The sequence below is a fragment of the Delphinapterus leucas genome, chromosome 20, assembly GCF_059928025.1.
Source record: "Delphinapterus leucas isolate spDelLeu-1000000601 "Yukka" chromosome 20, BTC_Dleu_Yukka2, whole genome shotgun sequence".
Classification (NCBI taxonomy): Eukaryota; Metazoa; Chordata; class Mammalia; order Artiodactyla; family Monodontidae; genus Delphinapterus; species Delphinapterus leucas.
Window position 1 is genome coordinate 5,623,054 of NC_143148.1, and position 25,556 is coordinate 5,648,609.

The following is a 25,556-nucleotide window of genomic DNA, read 5'->3' on the forward strand; positions in this document are numbered from 1 at the left end:
TTTCACAATGCATATGTATATAAAATCATCGCGCTGTACACTTTAAATATATCACAATTTTATTTGACAATTATATCTCAATAAAGCTAAACAAACAATTTCAAAAATTCACCCACTGATTGTCTCCTTCTGAATGCACAGAGCGTAGTATAATATGCAGACATCTAGCTCTCTTCCAAGAACTACTGGATCAAAAGCACAGGGGTCGAAAAGAGGGAACTGGATATTTTCAGTTTGCCATAAGATTTTATGCATATTTAAGCTCTGGAATCACCCTTGATCATGAAATGGGAAGATCATATGAAGAAAGGACAAGTTCAAAGTCCTCATGCTACACTATGAAGCTTTTCATTTCTGAGTCAACAGGGCTTTGATCTCAGGCAGGCAATGTAGGGGTTCCCAAGAGGCACACAAGGGAAAATGCAAAGATACCCAAGGACAGGTCCCGACTTCTGGAGGGAAGTTATCCTCACCCAGGGAGAGCAGGTTCCCGTAGGTCTCCAACATCACGTCCCTGTACAAGGCCCTCTGAGCAGGGTCCAGGCATTCCCACTCCTCCTGAGAGAATTCTATGGCCACATCCTTGAATGTCAACTGTGTCTGAAATGAAAACACATTTCACCAACGGGCCATGAGGAGAGTCCTTATTTTCACACAAAATGAGAAGAGGAGAGAGAGGGGAAAGGATCGATTGGACTGAAGTGAGTATTGTTACAGATCCACTTATGGTATTTTTGAGCAAGTTATGTGTCCCTAATTTTGGTTTATTACACTTTTCCGTAAGAGGTTATGATAGCCTCTAAATCAGTGTGGACTTCCCATTTTTGTGGACAATACAAGAAACACACACACACAATCAACACAGGATTATCTGTATAGAAATGTGAGATATGCTCCACACACCAAGTTATATTCAATGTCTAGAGGAACAAGAGCAGGAATGACATCTTCAAAGAAGACAACGTCTATAGTGGCTTTAAAGAAACGGTGATGACAGCAACAGTAATCTCAAAAAGTGTTTGAACACTCCTCATGTGCTACGCATTCCTCTAAATACTTTGCATGTACTGACTCATATAATAACGTAATACCAAATTTAAAAATATCTGACCCAGCGATCCCACTACTGGGCATATACCCCGAGAAAACCATAATTCAAAAGGACATATGCACCCCAATGTTCACAGCAGCACTATTTACAATGGCCAGGACATGGAAGCAACCTAAATGTCCATCAACAGAGGAATGGATAAAGAAGATGTGGTACATATATACAATGGGATATTACTCAGCCATAAAAAGAAACGAAATTGGGTCACTTGTAGAGACCCGGATGGACCTAGAGACTGTCATACAGCGTGAAGTAAGTCAGAAGGAGAAAAATAAGTATCATATATTAATGTATATATCTGGAATCTAGAAAAATGGTATAGATGATCTTATTTGCAAAGCAGAAATAGGGACACAGATGTAGAAAATAAATGTATGGATACCAAGGGGGAAAAGGGGGGGAGTGGGAGGAATTGGGAGATTGGGATTAACACATACACACTATTGATACTACTTATAAAATAGATAACTAATGAGAACATACTGTCTAGCACAGGAAACTCTACTTAATGCTCTGGTGACCTAAATGGGAAGGAAATCCAAGAAAGAGGGGATATATGTATACGTATAGCTGATTCATTTGCTGTACAGTAGAAACTAACACAACATGGTAAACCAACTCTACTCCAATAAAAATTAATTTAAAAAAATTTGAAAAAAATTTGAAAAGAATCTAAAAAAGAGTGGATACATGTATAACCGATTCACTTTTCTGCACACCTGAAAGTAACACAACATTGTAAATCAACTATATTCCAATAAAATTAAAATAAATAAATAAACAAAACAGAAACAGACTCACAGACATAGAAAACAAACTTATGGTTACCAAAGTGGAAACGGGGTGTGGGTGTGGGGATAAATTAGGAGTTTGGGATTAACATACACACACTACTGCATATAAAATAGATAGCCAACAAGGACCTACTGTACAGCACAGGGAACTTTACTCAACAGTCTGTAATAACCTATATGGGAAAAGAATCTGAAAAAGAATGGATATATGTATAACTGATTCACTTCGCTGCACACCTGAAACTAACACAACACTGTAAATCAACTATGCTCCAATAAAAATTACTTTTAAAATATATAAATAAGTAAAATTAAAAAAAACATAATAAAAAGATCTGGTCAGGGGTGGGGAGGGATAAATTGGGAGTTTGGGATTGACAATACACACAGTGCTATGTTTAAAATAGATAACCAGGGACTGCCCTGGTGGCGCAGTGGCTGAGAATCCTCCTGCCAATGCAGGGGACATGGGTTCAAGCCCTGGTCCAGGAAGATACCACATGTCGCGGAGCAACTAAGCCTGTGCGCCACAACTACTGAGCCTGCACTCTAGAGCCCACGAGTCACAACTACTGAGCCCGCGCGCCTAGAGCCCGTGCTCTGCAACAAGAGAGCCCACCACAATGAGAAGCCCGCGCACCGCAACGAAGAGTAGCCCCCACTCGCCGCAACTACAGAAAAGCCCATGCGCAGCAACAAAGACCCAATAAAATAAATAAATAAATACATAAATTTTTAAAAATAAAATAAAATAGATAACCAACAAGAACCTACTGTATAGCACAAGCGACCCTGCCCAATACTCTGTAATCACCTAAATGGGAAAAGAATTTGAAAAAGAACAGATACCTGTGTATGTATAACTGAATCACTTTGTTGTACACCTGAAACTAACACAACATTGTTAATCAACTATACTCCAATATAAAATTTAAAACAATTAAAAAAAAAAAAAGATCTGGTCCCTTCCATCTTAAGGCAGAGACAGCTGTGTCACGGACATTCTAAGAAATTTGCCTCAGGTCAAACTGCTAAAGATGGTAGAACAAACATATAAACCCAGGTGTTTAGATTCTGAATTTAAACGTAAAGAATTTAAGTCATATAAAAGCATCAAAGGTACATTGACAGAGGGTTCCCTGAAGAAACTTGAAACAAATTCATGGCTAACAACCTAGAATTACATAAAATGTCATCATGCAGACATGCACACACACGCACATACATGTTACTCTTTTTATAACTATTTAACTCATTAATGTCATAGTGTAGAAAAAATTTAATGCAATGAAAAATACTTATGATATAATTTCAACAACTAAATAATATATAACTTATTTATTTATTTATAATTTTTTTGGCCGCGCCATGCAGCTTGTGGGATCTTAGTTCCCCGACCAGGGACTGAACCTGTGCCCCCTGCGGTGGAAGCATGGAGTCTTAACCACTGGACCGCCAGGGAATTCCCAAACCTAACCTATTCAGAAATAATGATATGTATTTTATAAAAACCATGGGCTTGAGCATCCATGCACTCATGCACACACATATACACACTTAAATTTACTGAAATAAGAGTTGTCTCTTGATGACCACAATGGAGCTTCTTCAAGCTCCACGTCACTGGGTCATCATGAGACAGAATCTAAGTGGAGATAACAGGCCCTGAGGGAAGGCCCCGGGTGGCTATGAATGTACAGGTGTCAGGCAGGATACTTCAGAGTCAGACAAGATCAGTGAGTCCAAAGAAGGGCATTTCAGGAAGGATAGACAGAAGAAACAACTGAGAATATGACTTTACCTGAGAAAGAGCCATTCCAGACTCTTCTTTCTTTCCTCTTCCTCCTCTTCAGGGCTTCTTCCTCAGGCAATATGAGTCTTTCAAGTCGACCCTGAAAGTGGAAAAGATGCTGTTTAATGCTCAGAATCAACACGCCCCCTTCCTGAGTCACCACCACACACACAGGGAAGCCCTCAGCATGTGGAACAGACGGTCCTCTGCTGCCCACTGTCCAAGGAGGGATTTGGGGCAATAAACTCCTACACAGAGTCCAACAGGTGAGTTTCCCACACTTTCCTTCAGATCTCGCTCCCCTCCTGGTGAGGCCCTCACATACCCAGCAGCAGCGGGCACCTCAGCTGGACCCGACGATCCCCTGCAGGTCACAGACCAGCCCTGATCCATCCCCACGCAGAGCAGAATCCCCTTGCCTCTCCCAGGGGCTAATCTCAGCCTCAGAAAGGGAAGATACAGAGCCCTGGTGCTCAGTGCAGGACACAGATCAGAATCATTGGGGGCACTTTAAAACATTTCTGGGGCTATGCCCCACCCAACTAAATTTGACGAAGACTCTTTGATGGGGGAGGGGTACAAAACACGTATCTGCAAAATGCCTCATCCGTCTAACGTGAAGCCGGGAGGCAAGCCGGGCCCGTCTCCCACCTTCTTTCTGTCTCTTTTCGACCCGTGGTGAATTGCTGTCACCAGGACCCAGCCGTGGAAGGGGAAGGGGCAGAAGAAAACACGTCAAGCAAGTGTCATGGACCAGAGGTGCGGGTGAGGGTGTGGCTGGCATGTTAAATGGGAGGGGGCTGGTCAGAGAAGGCTCCACTCAGACGCTGACATCAGACCAAAGACCTGGGGGAGGAAGCGTGTTTGCCACCTGCGTCTCCTGAGTCCGATAGTTCTAGGCAGAGAGACACCCCCGTGAGGGCCCTGAGAGTACAAACTTCATCCCTGGAGAGGGAAAGAGGGCTGGGTGGCTGCAGCAGGGTGAGGAGGTGGGCGGGAGGGGAGGTCAGAGAGGCACCGGGGGAAGCTGATGACGAAGGGCCTTGGTCTCCAAGCATTTTTCTCCCATCTCTCAAAAGAATTGTAGAAACTATGTATTGTTTCTCTCACTTTAAGTAAACACCTAATATTTCTTTTATCTTATACATTAAAACACTTACAAATAATGTAATGCATTTACAATGCCGAGATATTCACAGGGTCGCCCTTAACTGAGATGTGGAGGACGGCAGGCGGAACAGGGTTGGGGGAGGTCAAGACCAGTTTTGGACAAATTAAGGTGGAGATTCCTGTTAGATGTCCCCAGCAGAGATGTCGAGGAGACAGCTGGACACAGGATTGAGAGTTTAAGGCAGAAGTCTGGATGGAGAGGATAAACTGCGAGACACGTAGGTGGTGTTGAAAGCCATATGATGAGATGATGAGGAAAGGCAGCGGGTAAAGACAGAGAAGAGGTTCCAGGACTCAGCCTTGGGATGCACCCACATTCAGAGACCAGGGAGGTCAGGAATTCAGCAGAGGGAGCTAAGAAGTAAACAGGGAGGGGAGAAGAAAATAAAACAAATAGGTAGATAGGCTTATAAAGGTTAGTGGGACGTCCTCAAAACCATGGAAAGAAAGTGTTTCAAGGAAGAGGGAGTGAGGACCTGTGCCACCTGCTGCTGACAGGAAAAGCAAATGTGCACAGGAAGTTAAATACTGGATTTAGAAACGAGGTCATACACTGTTGGTGGGAATGTAAATTGGTGCAGCTACTATAGAAAACAGTACCCAGGTTTCTCAAAAACTAAAAATAGAGTTGTCATATGATCCAGCAATCCCACTTCTGGGCATATATCCAGACAAAACCACAAGTCAAAAAGATACATGCACCCCTATGTTTATAGCAGTATTATTCACAGTAACCAAGACATGAAAACAACCTAAGTGTTCACTGACAGATGAATGGATAGAGAAGATGTGGTGTGTACGTACACACACACACACACACACACACACACACACACACACACACACACAATGGAATATTACTCAGCCATAAAAAAGAATGAAATAATGCCATTTGCAGTAACAGGGATGGACCTAGAGATTGTCATGCTGAGTGAAGTAAGTCAGAGAAAGACAACATATATCACTTATATGTGGAATCTAAAATATGACACAAGGGGCTTCCCTGGTGGGGCAGTGATTAAGAATCCACCTGCCAATGCAGGGGACATGGGTTCGATCCCTGGTCTGGGAAGATCCCACATGCCGTGGAGCAAATAAGCCCGTGCACCACAGCTACCGAGCCTGTGCTCTAGAGCCCGCAAGCCACAACAACTGAGCCCGTGTGCCTAAAGCCTGTGCCCTGCAACAAGAGAAGCCACTGCAATGAGAAGCCCGTGCACTGCGACGAAGAGTAGGCCCCGCTCGCCGCAACCAGAGAAAGCCCGCGTGCTGAAACAAACACCCAATAATAAATAAAATAAATAATTTATAAATAAATAAATTAATAAAATATGACACAAACTTATCTACAAAACAGAAACAGAATCATGGACATGGAGAACAGACTGGTGATTGCCAAGGGGAACTATATTCAATATCCTGTATTAAACCATAACAGAAAAGAACATGAAAAAGTATATATATATATATACACATACATATATATATATAAATGAATCACTTTGCTCTACAGCAGAAATTAACACAACATTGTAAATCAATTACACTTCAATAAAATAAATTAAAAAAAAAAAAGAAACGAGGAGGTCATCAGTGACTCTGAAAAAGAAAGTGTCAGTGACATGGAGGATGTGAAAGCTTAATTGGATAAGGTTCAAGTGAAGAACTGAAGAATATAAACAAGTTTTTAGGGCCTTGTGCTCTGAAATGGAGCACAGAAAAGGGGTACTTACTAGAGAGGGAAATGTAGTTAATAGAGAATGTCTTGTTTTAAAGATGGAAGAAAGGAGTGAATAAAAAATTGGGGGAGTGTGTTTAAGATAGACAATACCACCATTACAAATGACCAAAACATTGGGGTTAACATATACACACTACTATGTCTAAAATAGATGACCAACAAGGACGTGCTGTACAGCACAGGGAACTCTGCTCACCATCTTGTACAAGATAGTGAACAGAATTATTCTTTTCCATAACAGAAAAGAATCTGAAAGAGAACATATATATATATGAATAACTGAATCACTCTGCTGTACACCTGAAACTAACACAACACTGTAAATCAACTATACATCAATTAAAAACCACAAACAAAAACAACACGAAAACGACAACAACAAACGACCAAAGCAATTGCTGAGACAGGCAAATTGAAGATGCAGTGGAGGAAGGATGCCATACTGTCTGGAGACTGCGTGGGGCTGGCCACTGGGGCACGACTGCCAGGTCAGACACACAGCAAGCGCCACCTGTACGCCCTCTGGCGTGGCCTTCATTCTGGGGGCCTGGTTAGCCTTCATCACAAGTGAGGGGGGAGCTGAGCAGGAGCAGAGCAGGAGGACGGTCAAGTTGAGAGTCCTTCACTCAAATCACTCTCCTCCCTCTCGAAAGGTGGCAGGGCAAGTTCCACCAGGATCGCAGTGAGCCGATCCACAGGCGGCTGCCACAGGAGGAGATGCATGTTAGCAAAGAAAGAGGCTATCCTCGGCAGAAAGAGAAGAGGCCTCCTGGCTGCCCAGACTCCTCAGTGGAGGAAGGGTCCTGGTGCGTAAATTCTCACTTTGCTATGACATTGGCTTAAATGGTCACAGCCCCCAATCCAAGCGTCTTGGGATTGTGCAAACTGAGGGTTGAACAGCAGGAAGTGTGTGTTTCTGAACAGAACATTAGAGAGGAAGGTGGAAGGCCTGAAGGGAGGGGACACAGGAGAGGCACAAAGAGACAAACCATGTTTCCAATCTCAGGTCACTCACCTGCGGAAGCATCACCTTCGCTGTTCTAGAGAAGAGAGCAGAGAGAGAGGGAGAAGGGTGTGCTGGGGGCAAGTGTGTTGGTCGGAAAGAAGATACCCTTTCTCTGAATATGAGCCCACCAGCTCACCCTGTTCTATACTAGTCACTGCTGAAGAGAGGGTCCCCCAGTGAGGATGAACAGAGCTTCCCCTTCTCCAATTCCCGAGTCTCCCTGCCACTATCAGGGCTGTCGCCCCCGAAAGCCAGCATTCCCCATCCTCTCCCCAGCTGCCTACCCAGGACCTCGTGCTCCTCCTTGCTGAAGATATATCCCTGTTGCAAAGTGAGTTTGGAACATCTGGCCTCTCTGCTCCCCCAGGTGCACTGTGGCTCTGCGTGGGTGGGTGGGTGGCGCTATGTGTGACCAGTAGAGAGTAATCCCCACTGGCCTAGCAGCAAGGAAGCTAGGCTGTATCTTTTCAAGGAGAGTGTGACCTAGACCTAGAGATTCTCATACTAAGTGAAGTAAAGCCAGACAGAGAAAGACAGATATATCGGTTATATGCGGAATCTGAAAAAAAAGAAATCGATTATATGTGGAATCTAAAAAAAAAAGAAAAATATACAAATGAACTGATTTACCAAACAAATAGACCCACAAAGAAAACAAACTTATGGTTACTGAAAGGGAGAGGACGGGGAGGGATAAATTAGGAGTTTGGGATTAAAATATTCACTACTGCATATAAAACAGATGACCAATAAGGACCCACTATATAGTACAGGGAACTATACTCTATATTTTGTAGTAACCTATAAGGGAAAAGAATCTGAAAAAGTATATATATATATATATATTCTATGTATATATGTATAAAACTGAATCACTGTGCTGTATACCTGAAACTAACACAACTATAAATCAACTATAGTTCAAAAAAAACAAAACAAAAAGAGTCCCAAGGATGAGCCTTTCTGCTGCAGGTGTTTCGCTGGGGTGTCGTTGCCCTCTGATTTTTCACAGGTCTTTCCCTACATCGTGGCCCCCTTGTAAGCTCTCTTATAGTGTTTTGCCTACTGACTCCCAGTAAGTTCTCCCTAATGAAAACCGTCTGCCAGCTGAGCTGTTCCCCTTCTGGAATCAGACGCTCTTACAAACTCCCATGGGGTCTCACAGCCTCCCCAGATACTCCGTGACGAACCCCGCTCCTGCTATGAAATCCCACAAGCCCCAATAACTCATGAATTCACAACGGAATAACACATAGAGAGACACCCAAGGACCTACTGAAACAAGATATCATGTTTTCATTCATGATGGCTCCACCCCAAACACTGGCACGACCAAAATCTACCAAAGAAAAAGAGATGTCTACAGGGATGCACATGCCCCACTGAGACGCCAGCATCTTTCAGAAACACTCCGAATTCTCACGTGAGTCTTCCAAAATGCGTGGGAAACCTTTTAGCCTTGTGACTCAAAATAACCCCAGATACCAAAGGTACCCCCCAAATATGCTCTGAGACGTTCCCTATAAATCCTCTGGGTTGGGCAGTGATTCCTGCAAACCCCATGGAAGTCACCGTGTGGAGTGGGTGCTGGGGGGCACCCGCTAGATCCAGCCCCTCAGGACCAAGGCACCCATCCTCCTGCACCCACAGCTCCCTATGGGCTCAGCTCAGGCCTTGGTTCTAACGTTGCAGGATATCGTTTCTCTCGGCCGAATTCCACTTCCGTCATTCCTCAAGTGTGCCCATGAGTTTCCCCGTTAAACCCACATATGCAAATCTCAGTCTTGGCATCTGTGTCCCGGGGAACCTGACTTAAGACAGCGGCACCCCAAAACGCAGCCCCGTAACTACCCATTAACCCATTTCCACGTGCTCTTTGCAGATCTTAGACTCCCTTGCCAACGCTTCCACACACCCCTTTAATCCCGCAAACACACTTGGGACAGATGCACACACTATTCATTGGGCTTATCTAGAGGCCCGCTCTAGCTTCCACGGCCCTTCTGGAGATGCCTATGGGCTCCCCTCTGCTTCCCCCCTTTTCTACTCCGCCTCCACACGAGCAAACTGGACTAAAAGTCACAGGGACCTCTGGGCACAGACAGTGCAGTGCTGCATGAAAACTGCAAACAGAAGGACACTGGGCCTTCAGTATGGAGGCCACGAAGTGAGCCCTGTTGGGAACACCTGCCTGCAACCGGGGACAACACGCATTCCGGTTTAAAAACAATTGAGGGAATTCCCTGGTGGTCCAGTGGTTAGGGCTCCGAGCTCTCACTGCCGAGGGCCCGGGTTCAATGCCTGGTCCGTCGGGAACTAAGATCCCACAAGCCGAGGGGTGTGACCAAAAATAAGAAAAAAAACCAAACCCACAGCTGAAAATTGGCTGTAGTGAGTTCAGTGAGGACATCACAGGGAGAGAGAGAAGCCCCAGATCTCTTCGAAGAGGCTACCATTGTCTCGTCTTCTCCCACTCACAGCAACTTACAAGAGTCCCTACCTATTAAGTGGGTGCCTCTTTCATGCCCCCTTAGGTTCCTGACCTTCTCCCCACCCTTGTTGAAGGGAAATTAAGGTCCCTGACTCTGAGAAGGTGACCTGGTGGAAGGCAAAGCTCCTGCCCAAGACGGTAACTGGTCCCTGGTGACACGCAGTCTGGAAGACCTGGGGGTTAAAGTAAGACAATGACACAGCAGGCCGAACATGGGGACACCTCAGCACACTGGGTGAGGACACCAGGTACTCAGGGATTTGCTCCTTTTTGAGTAAAATAAGGAACCACAGGAGGTTTAGATTAACTGGTGTTGAAATTTCCAGAAGCAAAATGGCACCCATCCCCATCCCTGCCTCTTGATCTATCCTGAGGAGTACTCAGCCCAACCCACAGCCCTAGCATCGAAGCCCAACCCCAATGTAAGAGGCGGCAGCTGTTCTGTAAGCAAGACAGTCTCTGTGCCCTCCAATGGAGAGGAAATGGGAATGACTGAAAATAATCAACAGAGAAGAGCATTTCTGATATGAGTGACTGGTCTGGAGACAATAAAACCAGCGTTAACGTGACAGATATTGACCGGTGAAGGGAACCTTACATGAATGGCCTGGAGGGGTGGCAACACATCTCTAAGCCTCGACCTAAAGGAGGAGAAAGGGCCAGAGCCGGGACGATTCAGGGTGAGAGCAGGGACTTAAGACAGAAAAGGTTTTGGTGTCTGGGACCAGAGAAACAGCAAATGTGACGGGGGCAGAGTGAACCATGAGAGCAGGGTCAGCTCCCAGGATGAGGCTGGGGACACTGGCAGGGCCCTGAGGACACAGGGCTGAGCAGCCGCAGGGAGGAGTCGGGATTTTGTGCTCAGAATGAGGAGAGCTAACGGAGGATTCAATGCCAGGTAGTGGCACGATCTACCCACAGGCTTACCCCTGACAACCCTAAGGCAGGGATAAGCCCGCTACAGATGGGCTTGCTGTCTGAGCCCATGCCCCGCTTCCAGCCTTCCCCCCTCCGCCCTCGTTCTGGAGGATTAGGACCCATTAAAAGAATTCTCATGGCAACTGGGCACTCCATCCAAGAACTGCCACATGCAGACACACACTGAATCTTACTAACCGTTTCAGGGGTTGGTAACACTCAGATTCGGAGTTGCTGCTTTAAGCCCATCATCTCCTCGTTGAGGTGGGCTCACTGGGCCCCGGAGAGGGGGTCATTTCACCAGGTTACCCTGAGAAGATCTGAGCTGAGTGAGCAGAACCAGACGGAACTGAATTCTGAAAAGGTGGCCTGGAGGGGCCAGTGGGCAGAGTTGAGCCTTATCGATCTCCCTTAAAAATTCCGGGACTAGGCTTCCCTGGTGGCGCAGTGGTCGAGAATCCGCCTGCCGATGCAGGGGACACGGGTTTGAGCCCTGGTCTGGGAGGATTCCACATGCCGCGGAGCAACTGGGCCCGTGAGCCACAACTGCTGAGCCTGCGCGTTTGGAGCCTGTGCTTCGCAATGGGAGAGGCTGCGACAGTGAGAGGCCCGCGCACCGCAATGAAGAGTGGCCTCCGCTCGCCGCAACTAGAGAAAGCCCTCGCTCAGAAACGAAGACCCAACACAGCCAAAAATAAATAAATAAATAAATAAAACAAAAAAAACTTTCTTTCCCCCACCCCCCGCCATAGCACTTTGACCTTTAAAAAAAATCCGGGACTTCCCTGGCGGTCCAGTGGTTAAGACTTCACCTTCCAACGCAGGGGGTGCAGGTTCGATCCCTAGTCGGGGAGTTGGGATCTCACATGCCTCGCAGCCAAAAAAACAAATCATAAAACAGAACCAATATTGTAACAAATTCAATAGACTTTAAAAATGGTCCACATCCAAAAATCTTTAAAAAAAAAAAATTCCAGTACCATCTTTCACATGCCTGAGCAAAGGAAACTTCTATTTCAAGGTTTGATCACATTGATCTCGAGCAATGAACTCCTCTTTTCCAGAAAAATCACAGTAAAACATTTACAAAATACATAATTCTGAACATAGCAATTGCTGCTGACAGCACTGCTAGAGGGTCACCTACAGAAATAAGCTCTGAGCAAATTTCTCCATCATGAACTGCTGGGCTCTGCTGGAAGAAGGTTCCAGGTCAATCCCGACCACCCTTCAACGTTTGCAGAGAGTGGACAAGAGGGACTTGTGGGAAACATCTACTTGGTAGCTCACAGCTCACTATTTTAATAGGTCACATAAAAATTTAAAAAATGGAATTTTACAGCAGGTTAAACTAGGTTTAGACTGTTAAGACAAAAGATCATTGACATCCTTACCAAAGTATACATTGGAAGAAACTAAATTTATTTACTAGAGTCCAAAGAATGTTTCTAACAAAGAGCAGAGAGCCTGCAGGCCTCAGTCTGTACTGGACACAATTTAAAAGGGAAATAGTGTAAAAATTGAAGAAAAAGAAAATCTAATGAATTACGTAGTCAAATTTTTTTTTAATGAAAATATGTCATACTTTGAAAAGAATGCCATGAGCTGCTATAGAAGGCCGCCAGAGCTTATGTCAGAAGTTAAAAATTATTTATAGAAAAGTGTAAACTGAATAAACGAAGATTTCTTTCAAGCTTCAAAAAAAGCAATGTATTAACTGTAAAGGAATTAAGAAGAAAAAAGTAAATCCATTATGAAAAACAGCACTTTTAGTGTTCCTTTAAAAAGGCACCATGGGGACTTCCCTGGTGTTCTAGTGGTTAAGACTCCACGCTTCCAATGCGGGGGGCACGGGTTCGATCCCCAGGTGGGGAAATAATATCCCACATGCTGTGTGGTGCGGCCAAAAATAAATAAATTAAATTAAAGCTTTAAAAAATAAAATAAAAAGGCACCATGTAGGGAATTCCTTGGCAGTCCAGTGGTTAGGACTCTGCGCTTTCACTGCAGGGGACATGGGTTTGATCCCTGGTCGGGGAACTAAGATCCCGAAAGCTGCGAGGTGCAGCCAAAAACAAAGGGCACCACATAGTGACAGTCATTTCTTGCCCTCCTTCTCATCTCCCTGACCCTCTACCCCATGCTGGGAAAAGGGAAGCGGGTGACCCACAACCGAGTCAAATCACTGCTCTGTCAATTGCAAATGGAAGTTATCTTCTGATACAAATAATAACAAAATGCACAAGCCTTTTAGAAAGGAGTTTTGCAAATGTCATTTTCATGCGTATTTTAACGTTTTCAATGCATTATATTAGAAGTCACAAATAAATATATCTCGCCACTTCATCACCCACATCCGTCAACTCTGGCTCCCTCTCTTCACAGCTCCCTGTTTCCCTCTCTCATTATTTCTGTTGGCTGTTCTGTGTTTCCCTCTTAGGTTTCTGCTCATTTTGGTCTCCTCCCCTGTCCTGCCGTTTCTCCCCTTCTCTGTCTTTTCCTCCTCTCACACCGGTTCTACTCCATTCTGGCAACTTGTTTCCCCTCTTGTTGCTCTTTCTGCCCAGTCTCCCTGGATAGTCTCAAATCTTCATGTATTTCTGCCTCTTTCTTTTCCCCCATCTTTGCTCTCTGTTACGTTCGCTCTTTTCCTGTTACACCAGACACGTCCCCACCCTCTGGCACCCCCGGTTTGCTCTGCTCCTCTTGTCTCCCGTTGCCCCTTCTTTCTGTACCAGCTCAAAGTTGCTGTCTGCCCAACTCTTTTATCCTTTTTCCCCACTCTGGGTAAAATGCCCCACATTCCCCTTTATTATCCACGTTCTTCTTGCTGATCAAGGGCCTCCTCTCCCTATTTGCTCCTCTTCATCTCCCTGGAGGACCTCCACACACACTCTAAATAATCTGTATCTTCTTTTCTCCCCCTGCTACTTTCTCAGCTTATTCTTTCACTCTGTGAAACAGAATAAGGAAAACCTCATCAATCTGGAGGCTTTAAGGGAAAGCCCTCAGGCACTAGAAGTCAATTACAAACGCCAACAGGAAGACATCAACTACAGATCTCAAACAAGAATTATTCTCAAAAAAAAAAAGAAAAGGAAAAAAAAGAATTATTCTCCTTGCTGCCGCAACAAACCCAGCCAATGGGAAACGCCTTGCCAACTCCAAACTCTCTGCTTCCCTTCAAGGGACTTTTGTTCAAAACAACCACTCCCAACTTCCTCCTTTTCCCCTATAAAGCGACATTCCTCTCCTTGACTTGTTGGACTTGCCTATGATGTTTTGCTACCGTCTGCCTATCATGTATTGCAATTCCTTAATAAACCCATTCTGCTGGTAAAATAATTGGCTGTTCTATTTTTTAGGGCAGTAACTCTGTCTCTTGGCAAGCTCATCCATCTATCCTTCACTTTGCCATCTATTTACGGCTCTTCCTCATTCTTCTCATTTTCCTCATTCTCTCGGTGGGTCTGTGCCTCATTCACCCAGGAATGGGCTGTGTGGATGAAGAATGTCTCCTGCCATACCACTAAACAAAGGACGCTGCAGCCATCAAGCCAAGAGCCACTGCAGCCACCCTGACTGTACTCCCTAAGGGGATTCAGGGTGGACAAAAGCAGGATGCCAGCCCTAGATAGCTAACGTGCGTACCAAAGGAATGATTTCAGTGAGCCCAGACTCGCATCTTCCCATACACAGAAAAGCACTAAATTCATTAACTGGAGATGTCTGGTTTTCTTAAATTAACTAATCTCTTGATGTTCTAACTACCTGGTTTTTGTTGCAAAACTCCTATATACCCTGGCTCCTCCCTTACCTCTTGGGAGCGGTCCCTCAGAGCCATCTGAGAGGCTGTCTTCTGGGCTTAAGTCCTCAGATCTGTCTGCCAAATAAAACATAATTCTCAACTTCTAGGTGGTGGTGGTTTTTTTTTTTCAGTCAACAGATGGGATTAGATGCCCGCCTATTAATTCCACATTAATAGAGCACATTATCCAGTGGGGTAGAATTCGGGACAGAAAAACTCTGGGTGACTCAAGAAAGGCCCTTTCTTAGCCTCTTCCCCCAACTTAAGGTGAGAAGAGGCGGTGACCAACAAGAGGAGGCCTGGGGAGCGTAAAGACCCGGCTGAGGAGTGTGCGAAGTGAAGGGAAGTGGGTGTGTTTAGGAAACGGGGCGGACTCTGCAGAATCCCAGGATCATAAAGAGGACGCGGCCTCTTTTGAAGCAGTTGGCGCTGCCCTCCAGGGGCCGAGAGGGAGAGTCTGAGGGGCGTGCAAGGCAGGGATTCAGCTCGTGCATTTCAAAAAGGAGAAGCGGCACCTCCCCACTCCCACCCCCTCCCCCTCCCACCTCTCACTGGCGACGTCTGCATTTACTTTGGGTGGAGGAGGAGTGCCAGGACTTTAAGAACCCAATAGACCCTCAGACCCTCAGGTATGGAGGACGGGGTAACGCAAAGCGCAGGTTTATACGAGAAAGATGAAACTCACGATCCCGTAGGGCGACCTTCGCTCCGCGGTAACCGCTTCCGGGGTCTGCAGGAAACTGCGCAAGAGCACCAAGGGAAGAGGCGGGGCAACTTGGAAGGGGGCCTGGGCTGGGCGGGAACGTAGAGACGTAAAAGAGGCCGGGCTTGGGCGGGCCCAAAGCAGGGGTGGGGCCAAGGCAGGGGCGGGGCCAGGGTTTCGCTTTCAGTGCCTCTGGGTTGTCAGGATTTGAAAGTGCTTGTCTGTTTCTTCTGTGCAGCCCTGTTGCTTCCTGCTTACTTTAAGTTACTGTTGAAACAGAGCAGGACACTTTCGGGCCCAACCGGGTACAGATCCTTTCTATTGTCCCCCTTCTTGTTTATAGTAAATAGGCTTCAGCCTCCTAGACCTTCCTTCAGTACCAAAAGGCAGATTCACATAGTTGCTAATCAGAGAAGTAAGGGAATGCAGAAGAAAAGCAGGAGCAATCAAGAAATAATAGTGCAGAGATTAAAGCAGGATCCTGGTTCCTTCTGAAGGAATATATATAACAATATTTTTGAGTTCTTCTGCAGGAACTCAGGTCCCCACTCAGGTGAAGGATGGTAACTTCAGGCTAAGTGCAAGATTCCTGGACCCCACCCTGTTACCACACCACCAACCAATCAGAAGAAAGTCACACACCCTGCAGCCCTCACCCCAAAATTTGCCTATTAAAAACTTCTCCCTGAAAACCATTGGGGAGTTTTTTTTTTTTTGCACATGAGCCATCCTTTCTCCTTGCTTGACACTGCGGTAAAACTTTCTCTCCTCCAAACGCTGACGTTTCACTTTGGCCTCCCTGTGCATCGGGCACACGAACTTGAGTTTGGTAACACTATCTCTCACAGTTTTAAGGTAAAAGCTACAGTTGTGCGGGCCACATATGTGGGAACCTAAGATGTCTTCCTCTTCGCAGTTGAAAACGGCTTAAATCAAAAGCTATTTTTGTGAGCATGTTGGAGTCCTGCCAGTGAGGCTGAAGCAACACTGTGGTCTGGGGAACTGATGTGGAGTTAAAGTGGAGCAGGACCCTATGGGCCCCTCCTGGGTACAAGTCCTTTCTGTGTCCCTGGTTCTTGTTTGTAGAAAATAGTCATCATTCAGCCTCCTTGACCTTCCCTGAGTTCCAAAGGGCAGATTCAAACAGCTGCTAATTAGGGAAGGGAGGGAATTGCAGAAACAGGGAGGGGCAGTCAAGAAACAGTAGTGCAGCCTTGGGGCAGGGTCCTGTTTCCTCCTCAAGGAACATATCTGATGATATCTTTGAGTTCTTCTGCAGGAACTAAGGCCCCCACCCAGGTGGAGGATGGTAACTTCAGGCTGAGCACAGGATTCCTGGAGCACCACCCTGTTATCTCACCACCAACCAATCAGAAGAAATTCACACACCCTGCAGCCCTCACCCCAAATTCTGCCTATGAAAACTTCTCCCCCAAAACTATCAGGAGGTTCGAGGATTCTGAGCATGAGGATTCCGTCCTCCTTGTATTGGTGCCTTTCCAATAAATGCTGCACTTTCCTTCACCACAACCTGGCGTCAGTAGATTGGTCAGTAGACTGGCAGCTGTGCTCGGGTGAGCAGACCCAAGTTTGGTTAGGTAACGACAGGAGAAAAAGAAATAAATTTTAACTCGAGCACATGGAGGTTTCACAGGGACCTAAGAAGGGGACAAAGCAGGCAGCTTTTATACTTTTTAGACAAAGAAAAAAGATTTGCGAGGAATTGGCGGGACAAAGAAACTTAGGCTTCGGGTGCTCAATTAGTGAAGAACCTAAACAGAATTTGAGCTTGGGGTAGTAAATTAAAGAAGTAGTAAGGTTTATACAGGCATCTCGCCCGAATTTGCCATCTCTGGCCATAAGGGTTGTCCTTCTACCTCCAGATGCGTGGAATGAACCTTTCACATGAAAGATTTATTTCCTGGTTTCAGGAGATAGAAAAGGAGGGTCAAAGTGTCCCCCTTGCATTGGCCATTTCTTAAGTAGCTTTAATTCAAAATAATCAATACACCATTGAGGCACATTTTGGGGTGGCCCACCCTGGGCCCCAACATCTTGCCATATCAAAAAACAGATGCCAATTATTAAAGATTTAAAAATATGAAGGGAGTTCCCTGGTGGCCTAGTGGTTAGGATTCCAGGCTTTCACTGAGTGGCCCAGGTTCAATCCCCGGTTGGGGAACTGAGATCCTGCAAGCTGCACAGCACAGCCAATAAAGAAAAAGAAAGAAAAACATAAGGAACTAATTTTTTGTTGTTGTTGTTTGTTTGTTTTTATTTTTAGCCACGTTCAGCAGCTTGTGGGATACCCGACCAGGGGACGAACTTATGCAGTGAAAGCACGGAGTCCTAACCACTGGACCACCAGGGAATTCCCACAAGGAACTATTTTGACCTAATGATTATATGTTGATTATTATATCATTATAATATTAAACCTTGTTTAATTATTATGTTATTATTATATTGAAACAGGAGGGAAGGAGGCAGGGAACAACCTTTGAAAGAATGACATAGCCCGAGGACATGACATAAACTGATGAGAACGAGAACCAAATGGGTCCAAAACAGTGGACAAGCCTACTTCCACTAGACCTTGAACCTCAGTATACATTCACATCAGCAAGCTAAGTGACACATCCATAGGTGCCTTGACAGTTCCAATACCGACCATAAGGATCACAAAGTGGGCAGTGGCCCAATTCCTGGAAATCCACACCTCTTCCTAAAATAGCTGGAATACTCCTCCCACTCATTAGCCTATGAAATTATGCACCACTATAAAAACTGACCACCCCATACCCTGGTGCCTTTTCTCACCTTCTGAGATGGCCCACACTCTGTCTGTGAAGTGTGATTCTCTCTAAATAAATCCACTTCTTAACTGTCACTTTGTCTCTCACTGAATTCCTTCTCACTGAATTCTTGTCTCTCACTGAATTCTGTGTGATCTCAGTTGGAAGACTGTGGGTTTTAGCTGGGCTCGAGTCCTGGCACGTGGATTCAAGTCCCAATCTGAGGTGCCTGGTTTCAATATGACTATAATATTAGACCCTGTGACATAAAAATAGAGAATATACATTTTCTAGCACAGATGAAACAACTAAAATAGTTACCACTGCCAAAAAGAAAACAAATTTGAACTTAGATAAGGAGACGTTTTGTTTGAAAGGATGCACTAGAGAGAATGCTCCAAACTTACGACCCGCAAAAGTCTCAAAAGCCAGACAGACAAGAGCTTTTCTTTATAAGGAAGGATAAACAAGGCTAGAAAAACAAAAAAACAAAAAACAGGTGAGAGTGGGACTTCCCTGGCTGTCCAGTGGTTAAGACTCCACGCTTCCACTGCAGGGGGCGCCCGCTCGATCCCTAGTCAGGGAACTAAGATCTGCAAGCCATGCGGCAAGACCAAAACAAAACAAAACAAAAAACAGGTGAGAGTGGATGAGGTTGCTGCATTACCTATAATTGATCAGGAAATGTTTTACCATGAAGTTGCCTACTCTTGGGCTGTTGTCATGGCAGGGTTGTTCTGAATTACAGTGCTCATAAGTGATCTAAAATTCAGGGCACTTGGGAGAGGAGAGAATCTTAAGTAAAGTTTGACTAAATCCTATTAACAAGCATTGTTCTGCAGGGGAGGAAAAATTCTCCTTTACCATCTTTGTATCTCTGGCCTAAGAATTAAACTGCTATAAGACAGATTAACAGGAGAAACACATAAAAATTTTATTAAATTCTCACTGTAAGTGGGAACCTTCACAAGAGAGTGAAGACGCAAAGAAGTGACCACAGCAGGAAGCTTTTATACCTTTTACACAAAAAACAATCAATTTGTGAAGAATTGACAAAACAAAGGGTTTGGGCTAGGGGCAGTAAGTGGTAAAGAAGAAAATAGAAAGATAAGGATTTGTTTAACAAGGTTTGTTTGTACAGATTTCTTGGCCCCAAATTTCCTGTCTCTGGTGATAAGAATGTCTTTCTTCCTCCTGGTACGAGGAGGGCACATTTTACATGGGAGATCCTGCTTTCAGGAAGACAATGGATGGTCAGAATGTCTTTCTTTCACTGGCTGTTCTTAAGTGTATTTAATTCAAAATAATCGACATGTTGAAGTGGCATTTTTTGGACTTACATAGTTTGGTTTTCTTTAGTTCCTATTGATCAGTGGGGACAAACAATTCAGTAAATATTGATGAGACAAAGAATGGCGATTTGAAGGGTCTGTATCTGCCTTGTTCCTAGGTAAACAAGGGGATTCTCATGAGTCTTACTGAAGTCAAATGGGGAAGGGTAGCACTTTGCAGTAAGCTGTTTCCTACATGTGGGTGGGGGTGAGGGGTTCTTTAACCTTAGCCATTTTCCAAAATTATAGATTTGGAGAAAAGTTCAACAGTGTCACCACATATTAATTCAACAAATTCAACACTGACACCAAGTAAAATTCCAGAAATAATAAGTACACATGCTATATCTGAACAACAGAACATTAGAAACTTTAAACTATTGATAATAATAACAAATTTGCCCAAGAACTTTGGTCTATATGCCCTTTGAATAACACCGAAGGGTCCCGTGTCTTCATTGTGTTCTTGTTGTGTTCCTGTCTGAGTTGGAAAAACACATTCCTGTGTTTCTCTTTTATTCACACACAATACTTCTGACATTCCTTTAGAAAGTTATTTATTTTTGGCTGTGTTGGGTCTTCGTTGCTGCGTGTGGGCTTTCTCTAGTTGTGGCGAGCGGGGGGGGGCTACTCTTCATTTCGGTGCGCAGGCTTCTCATTGCCGTGGCTTCTCTTGTTGCGGAGCACAAGCTCTAGGCATGCGGGCTTCAGTAGTTGTGGCTCGTGGGCTCAGTAGTTGTGGCTCGCGGGATTAGTTGCTCCGAGGCATGTGGGATCTTCCCAGACCAGGGCTCAAACCTGTGTCCCCTGCATTGGCAAGTAGATTCTTAACAACTGCGCCACCAGGGAAGTCCCTGACACTTCTAACATAGTGTTTTCCCCACCAAAAAATCCTCTGACACCAGCTGGGTGTCCTACAATTCAACTCAATTTTGATGCTATCTACCTGGAGATAGCATTGGATCCCACAGGTTCAGAGCTCAGTCCTACAAGACTGCCCCTCCTCCACTGCAGAGGCCAATTACAAGTCCAGTTTGTCACCTGTGTTTCTGGCTGACCAGGTATAAGTCAAAGGCTCCTATGACCCCCTCCTCTAGTTCAATTAATTTGCTAGAGTGGTTCACAGAACTCAGGAAAATAGTTTACTTGCTAGATTGCTGGTTTATTATAAAAGGATATAACTCGGGTACAGCTAAAAGGAAGAATGCATAGAGCAAGGTATGTGGAAAGGGGCTTGGCGCTTCCATACACTCTCTGGGTGTGCCACTCTCCCAGCACCTCCACGTGTTCACCAGCCAAGAAGCTCTCAGAACCCCATACTTTTGGGATTTTTATGGTGGCTTCATCACATAGGCAGGATGGATCATTAACTCCATTTTCAGCCCTCCTCTCTGTGGAGAATGGGGGCAGTAGGTAAGGGAGGTATGGAAAGTTCCCACCTTCTAATCATAGATTGGTCTTTCTGGTGACCAGCTTCCATCTAGGAACCCACCAGGATTTGTCTCATTAGAACAAAAGAGATTCCTATCAGCCAGGAAATTCTAAAGGATTTTGGAGCTCTGTGGCAGGGATCAAAGACCAAATATTAGAACAAAAGAAGCTTCTAGTGCTCTTTTATCACTTAGGAAATTTCAAGAGTTTCAAGGGCTCTGTGCCAGGAACCGAGGGCAGAGATCACTGGATATATTTTCTATGACTTCACACTATCACACATAAGACATCATTGTCTGTTATAACACAACATTGTAAATCAACTATACTTCAATAAAATAAATAAAAAGGAAAGACATCGTTATCTGTTGGAAGACGTGGCTCTAAATCACCAAAGTCAGAGGTCTCTGTGACTGTTAAGTTGAATAAGAACCTAGGGGCTGGGTGGGGGAGGGAAGGATTGGGAGTTTGGGGTTAGCAGATGCAAACTATTATATATAGGATGGATAAACAATAAGGTCCTACTGTAGAGCACAGGGAACTATGTTCAATGTCCTGTGATAAACCATAATGGAAAAGAATATGAAAAAGAATATATATATATATACACACACATATATCTGGGTCGCTTTGCTGTACAGAAGAAATTAACACAACATTGTAAACCAACTATGCTTCAATAAAATAAAATAAACCTAGGAGCTATATTAAGAGAGATATTTTTTCCCTTTGTTATTTTTCTGCTGATCATGGGGAAAAAAATTCTGAAGACAGCATCATGAATTTTATGGTCACGATTAGATTACAAGCAATATAAAAAAACAGAGTCACTGGGAGAAGGCAGGATCTCACCTGGGCACAGGTCTTTGGGCCGTAGCTTCTCCAAGGAACTTAGGAAGGGACTTCCTTGGGCCACCAAGACCCCAAAGGGCATCTGGCACATACAGCCGCGCATGCGTCCAGGAACTTTATGTAGCCCCGCCCCTCGTGGAACCAGACTCCGCCCCCTGGAGGCATTCCCCAAGGCGCCTGCGCTGCTGTAGGTTCTGCCCAGATTGTATACCTCTGCTCAGAAGTCTTGACTTAGTACCCCTTACCCAGGATCCAAACTTGCAGCAACAACTTGGTCCCTCTGTCGACTCAGGGCTCTGATCACCCAACCAGAATGCAATCTGACCCAAGCCCACGGGAAGAAGCTGCAGGGTTCAGCCCGGTCCGGACGTAAATCTGTAGCACAAACCAGTCTTACCACCATCCCGCGCTGTACTTGATCTCCTCTCCCCCACCCTCACCCTTTCTGCCTCTTCTTTCCTGCCCAAACCCTCTGGCATGGACACACAGGAAAGCCGGCTGCCCCTCAGGGCCTGAATCCAGCGCGTCCTACAATCCGTGTGTCTCCGGAACAAGCACCAGGGCTGGCCACACAGATTTACCCTGCACTGTATAAGCGTAGAAGGCGCCCACAGGCCCTAGCTAGAGCTGCTGCCCCCAAAACTTGCTAGGTTTCTACTTCACACTTCTGGCGTAACACAGTTGTGCACACAAAGCTCAGCTGCCGGGCTTCCCTGGTGGCGCAATGGTTGAGAGTCCGCTTGCCGATGCAGGGGACATGGGTTCGTGCCCCAGTCCGGTAACATCTGACATGCCGCGGAGCGGCTGGGCCCGTGAGCCATGGCCGCTGAGCCTGCGCGTCCGGAGCCTGTGCTCCGCAACGGGAGAGGCCACAACAGTGAGAGGCCCGAGTAACAAAAAAAAAAAAAAAAAAAAAAAAAAAAAAAGCTCAGCTGCCTGCACACAGGAGGCGATCTCCTCTGCCTAGCTGGGGTCTCTGGGCCTAACAGAATCCTCAGGTACCCTCTAAAATAACTTCTTAGATACGGAATTTGCCTCTGGAAGCTCTCTGGTCCTCTCCCCATCCTCAGGTCCTCCCTTCTCAGAACTGCTTGGAGGAGAACTTAATTTAGGGTGGCTTCTGCTGCTGCTTACCCGGAACTGGCACTCAGATTTTCCAGTTTCCGGAAACCTGGATACGTGTAGAAGGGAGCAAAGGACTTAAAGTTTGGTAAGTGAATTTGCTTTTTTGGTTATACCTTGTGTTTAGGGAATTCTTCAAAGCACCATGTCTCCAACTCCTAGGGGCCCAATGGTTGCTTCACATGGTAAAACAAACAAAATATATGAACACAAATGGACAAACCATCAGAAGATCTCTCAGAATCACTAATCCCACCATTCTTTTCTGCCTTCCTCTCTTCCACATATTGAGTGAGCTACCATCACATGGAAGATCATTTTGATGATCAGTGATAGGGAAACAGAAGAGACATAGAGAATCTCTACCCCCAGAAAGGCACAGCCCAGCACCTAAATCCTCCTAGAGAAGATGGACATATAATACCCAACTCCCAGGATATTACAAAGATTAACTCACATAATTTATGTGAGGTTCCCAGCACAGTGCCCAAGACAGAGGGCATGCTACCATTCTTGTGAACATACAGTAGATGTTCAAAAAATATTGCTTTAACGAATGAATGCATGTGGTTTCTGTAAGGACAAATTAAAACTAAAAACAAGGGGGGAAAAGCCCAGCTTAATGCTCTTTGTTGAAAAGAAGGGAAGAGCCTTCTCTCCCTCGCTTTTCTTAGAGCATTTCCTTTAGAAAACTTGTAAGTTCTTTCTCTGCCTCCTTGAAATGTATGTACAGATTTTAAAAAAGCTAAATAAGAGCAGAAACTAACACAGCATTGTAAAGCATTTATACTCCAATAAAGTTAAATAAAATAAAATAAAATCCTTGCATTTCAAAAATTAAAAAAGCTACATAAGGCTCCTGCCAATTTTGCAACCCAGGAATGTTTCCTCAAAGACCTGGAAGCCATCTCTTTGAAACATAAACATCCAGGGAGATAGCACACTTATCTCCCAGTTTCTGTGGAAGGGTAAGAGCCTAACTTAGCAGGTGCCTTGCTCCAAGCTACAAAACTCCCTCCTGTCATAAAGAAATGAGAAGTTTGCTCTTCCTCTGGAAAAAGCCAATTAGCTACCACAGTTGGTCAGTCCAATTAGCTGGTGATGTTGGGATGAACTGTGTGTGACAAATGATGCTATTACGTCTTCTTACCTGAGAAGTAGTTATTGTTTATACTGAGAACAAGTAAGTACCACTTGTATCTGCTTATCTAATATTACAGGGTAAGATTTTCTTTCATTCTCTTCAGTCTCTCAGAAGATTGCCTGTGATGCACATCACTTTCTTGTTTAATGCTTATTTAATAATAAAACTGTTTTCTTCCTTTATTACTTTTGGGGAGAGGATTTCTGGGTTGTGAGCTGATTTTATTTTTTAAACTAAATTTATTGAATTTTTAAACTTTTGGCTGCGTTGGGTCTTTGTTGCTGCGCGTGGACTTCTCCCTAGTTGCGGCGAGCGGGGGCTACTGTTTGTTGTGGTGCGCGGGCTTCTCATTGCGGTGGCTTCTCTTGTTGTGGAGCATGGGCTCCAGGCGTGTAGGTTTCAGTAGTTGTGGCTCGCGGGCTCTAGAGCACAGGCTCAGTAGTTGTGGTGCCCGGGTTTAGTTGCTCCGTGGCATGTGGGATCTTTCTGGACCAGGGATCAAACCCGTGTCCCCTGCATTGGCAGGCGGATTCTTAACCACTGCACCACCAGGGAAGCCCTTCATTTTAAATTATGTTACCCAACACCACCCGCTGGCAAAAAGAGCTTTGACTCAAACCATTTTCAACTTAAGAGGAAAACATCTCAGCTTGTAATTTAAGTCGTCCTCACAACTCTAATCTTTTACCTTCAACTGTTTGAAACATTAACTTAAAATAGTGAGGAAGGGACTTCCCTCGTGGCGCAGTGGTTAAGAATCCGCCTGCCAACGCAGGGGACATGGGTTTGAGCCCTGCTCTGGGAATATCCCACATGTTGCGGAGCAACTAAGCCCGTGCGCCACAACTACTGAGCCTGCGTTCTACAGCCCGCAAGCCACAACTACTGAGCCCCCATGCCACAACTACTGAAGCCCGCACGCTCTAGAGCCCGTGCTCTGCAACAAGAAAAGCCATCGCAATGAGAAGCCCGCGCACCGCAATGAAGAGTAGCCCCCCACCCCGCTCTCAGGAGCTAGAGAAAGCCTGCACGCAGCAACAAAGACCCAACCCAGCCAAAAATAAATAAATAAAATATTAGATTACTTAAAAAAAAGTAATACATGCCCATGGTTTAAAATAAAAAAATAGCGAGGAAGCGTCTGGGTCCACAGGACACCAAACAGATTCAAAGAATTCGAAAGCAGAAGTTCAGGTAATGCTGGGCAGGATAACAGTTCTCCAAAGGTCCGGGGGCGGGGCGGAAGTCCAGACCCTACTCCCTCCAGGCCCCGCCCCACGTTGGCCCCGCCCCTGGCTTTCTGTTCAGTCCAGGCTACTGCTCACGCCCCGCCCCTCACCACGCCCC

At 45.3% G+C, this 25,556-nt stretch overlaps 1 protein-coding gene across 1 annotated transcript in view; it reads right to left on the reverse strand.

The window, feature by feature from the left end:
- The window catches only part of LOC111181080 (uncharacterized), a 69,989-nt gene extending 54,655 nt beyond the window's left edge, over positions 1-15,334 (reverse strand). The window contains exons 1-3 of the mRNA XM_089902170.1: positions 14,841-15,334; positions 3,707-3,797; positions 474-600 (exon numbers count right to left, since the gene is read on the reverse strand). Coding sequence (XP_089758296.1) covers positions 474-600; positions 3,707-3,721 — 142 coding nt within the window. The 5' untranslated portion in view covers positions 3,722-3,797; positions 14,841-15,334. The remainder of the gene's footprint in view (positions 1-473; positions 601-3,706; positions 3,798-14,840) is intronic.
- Between the last annotated feature and the right edge of the window lie 10,222 nt (positions 15,335-25,556).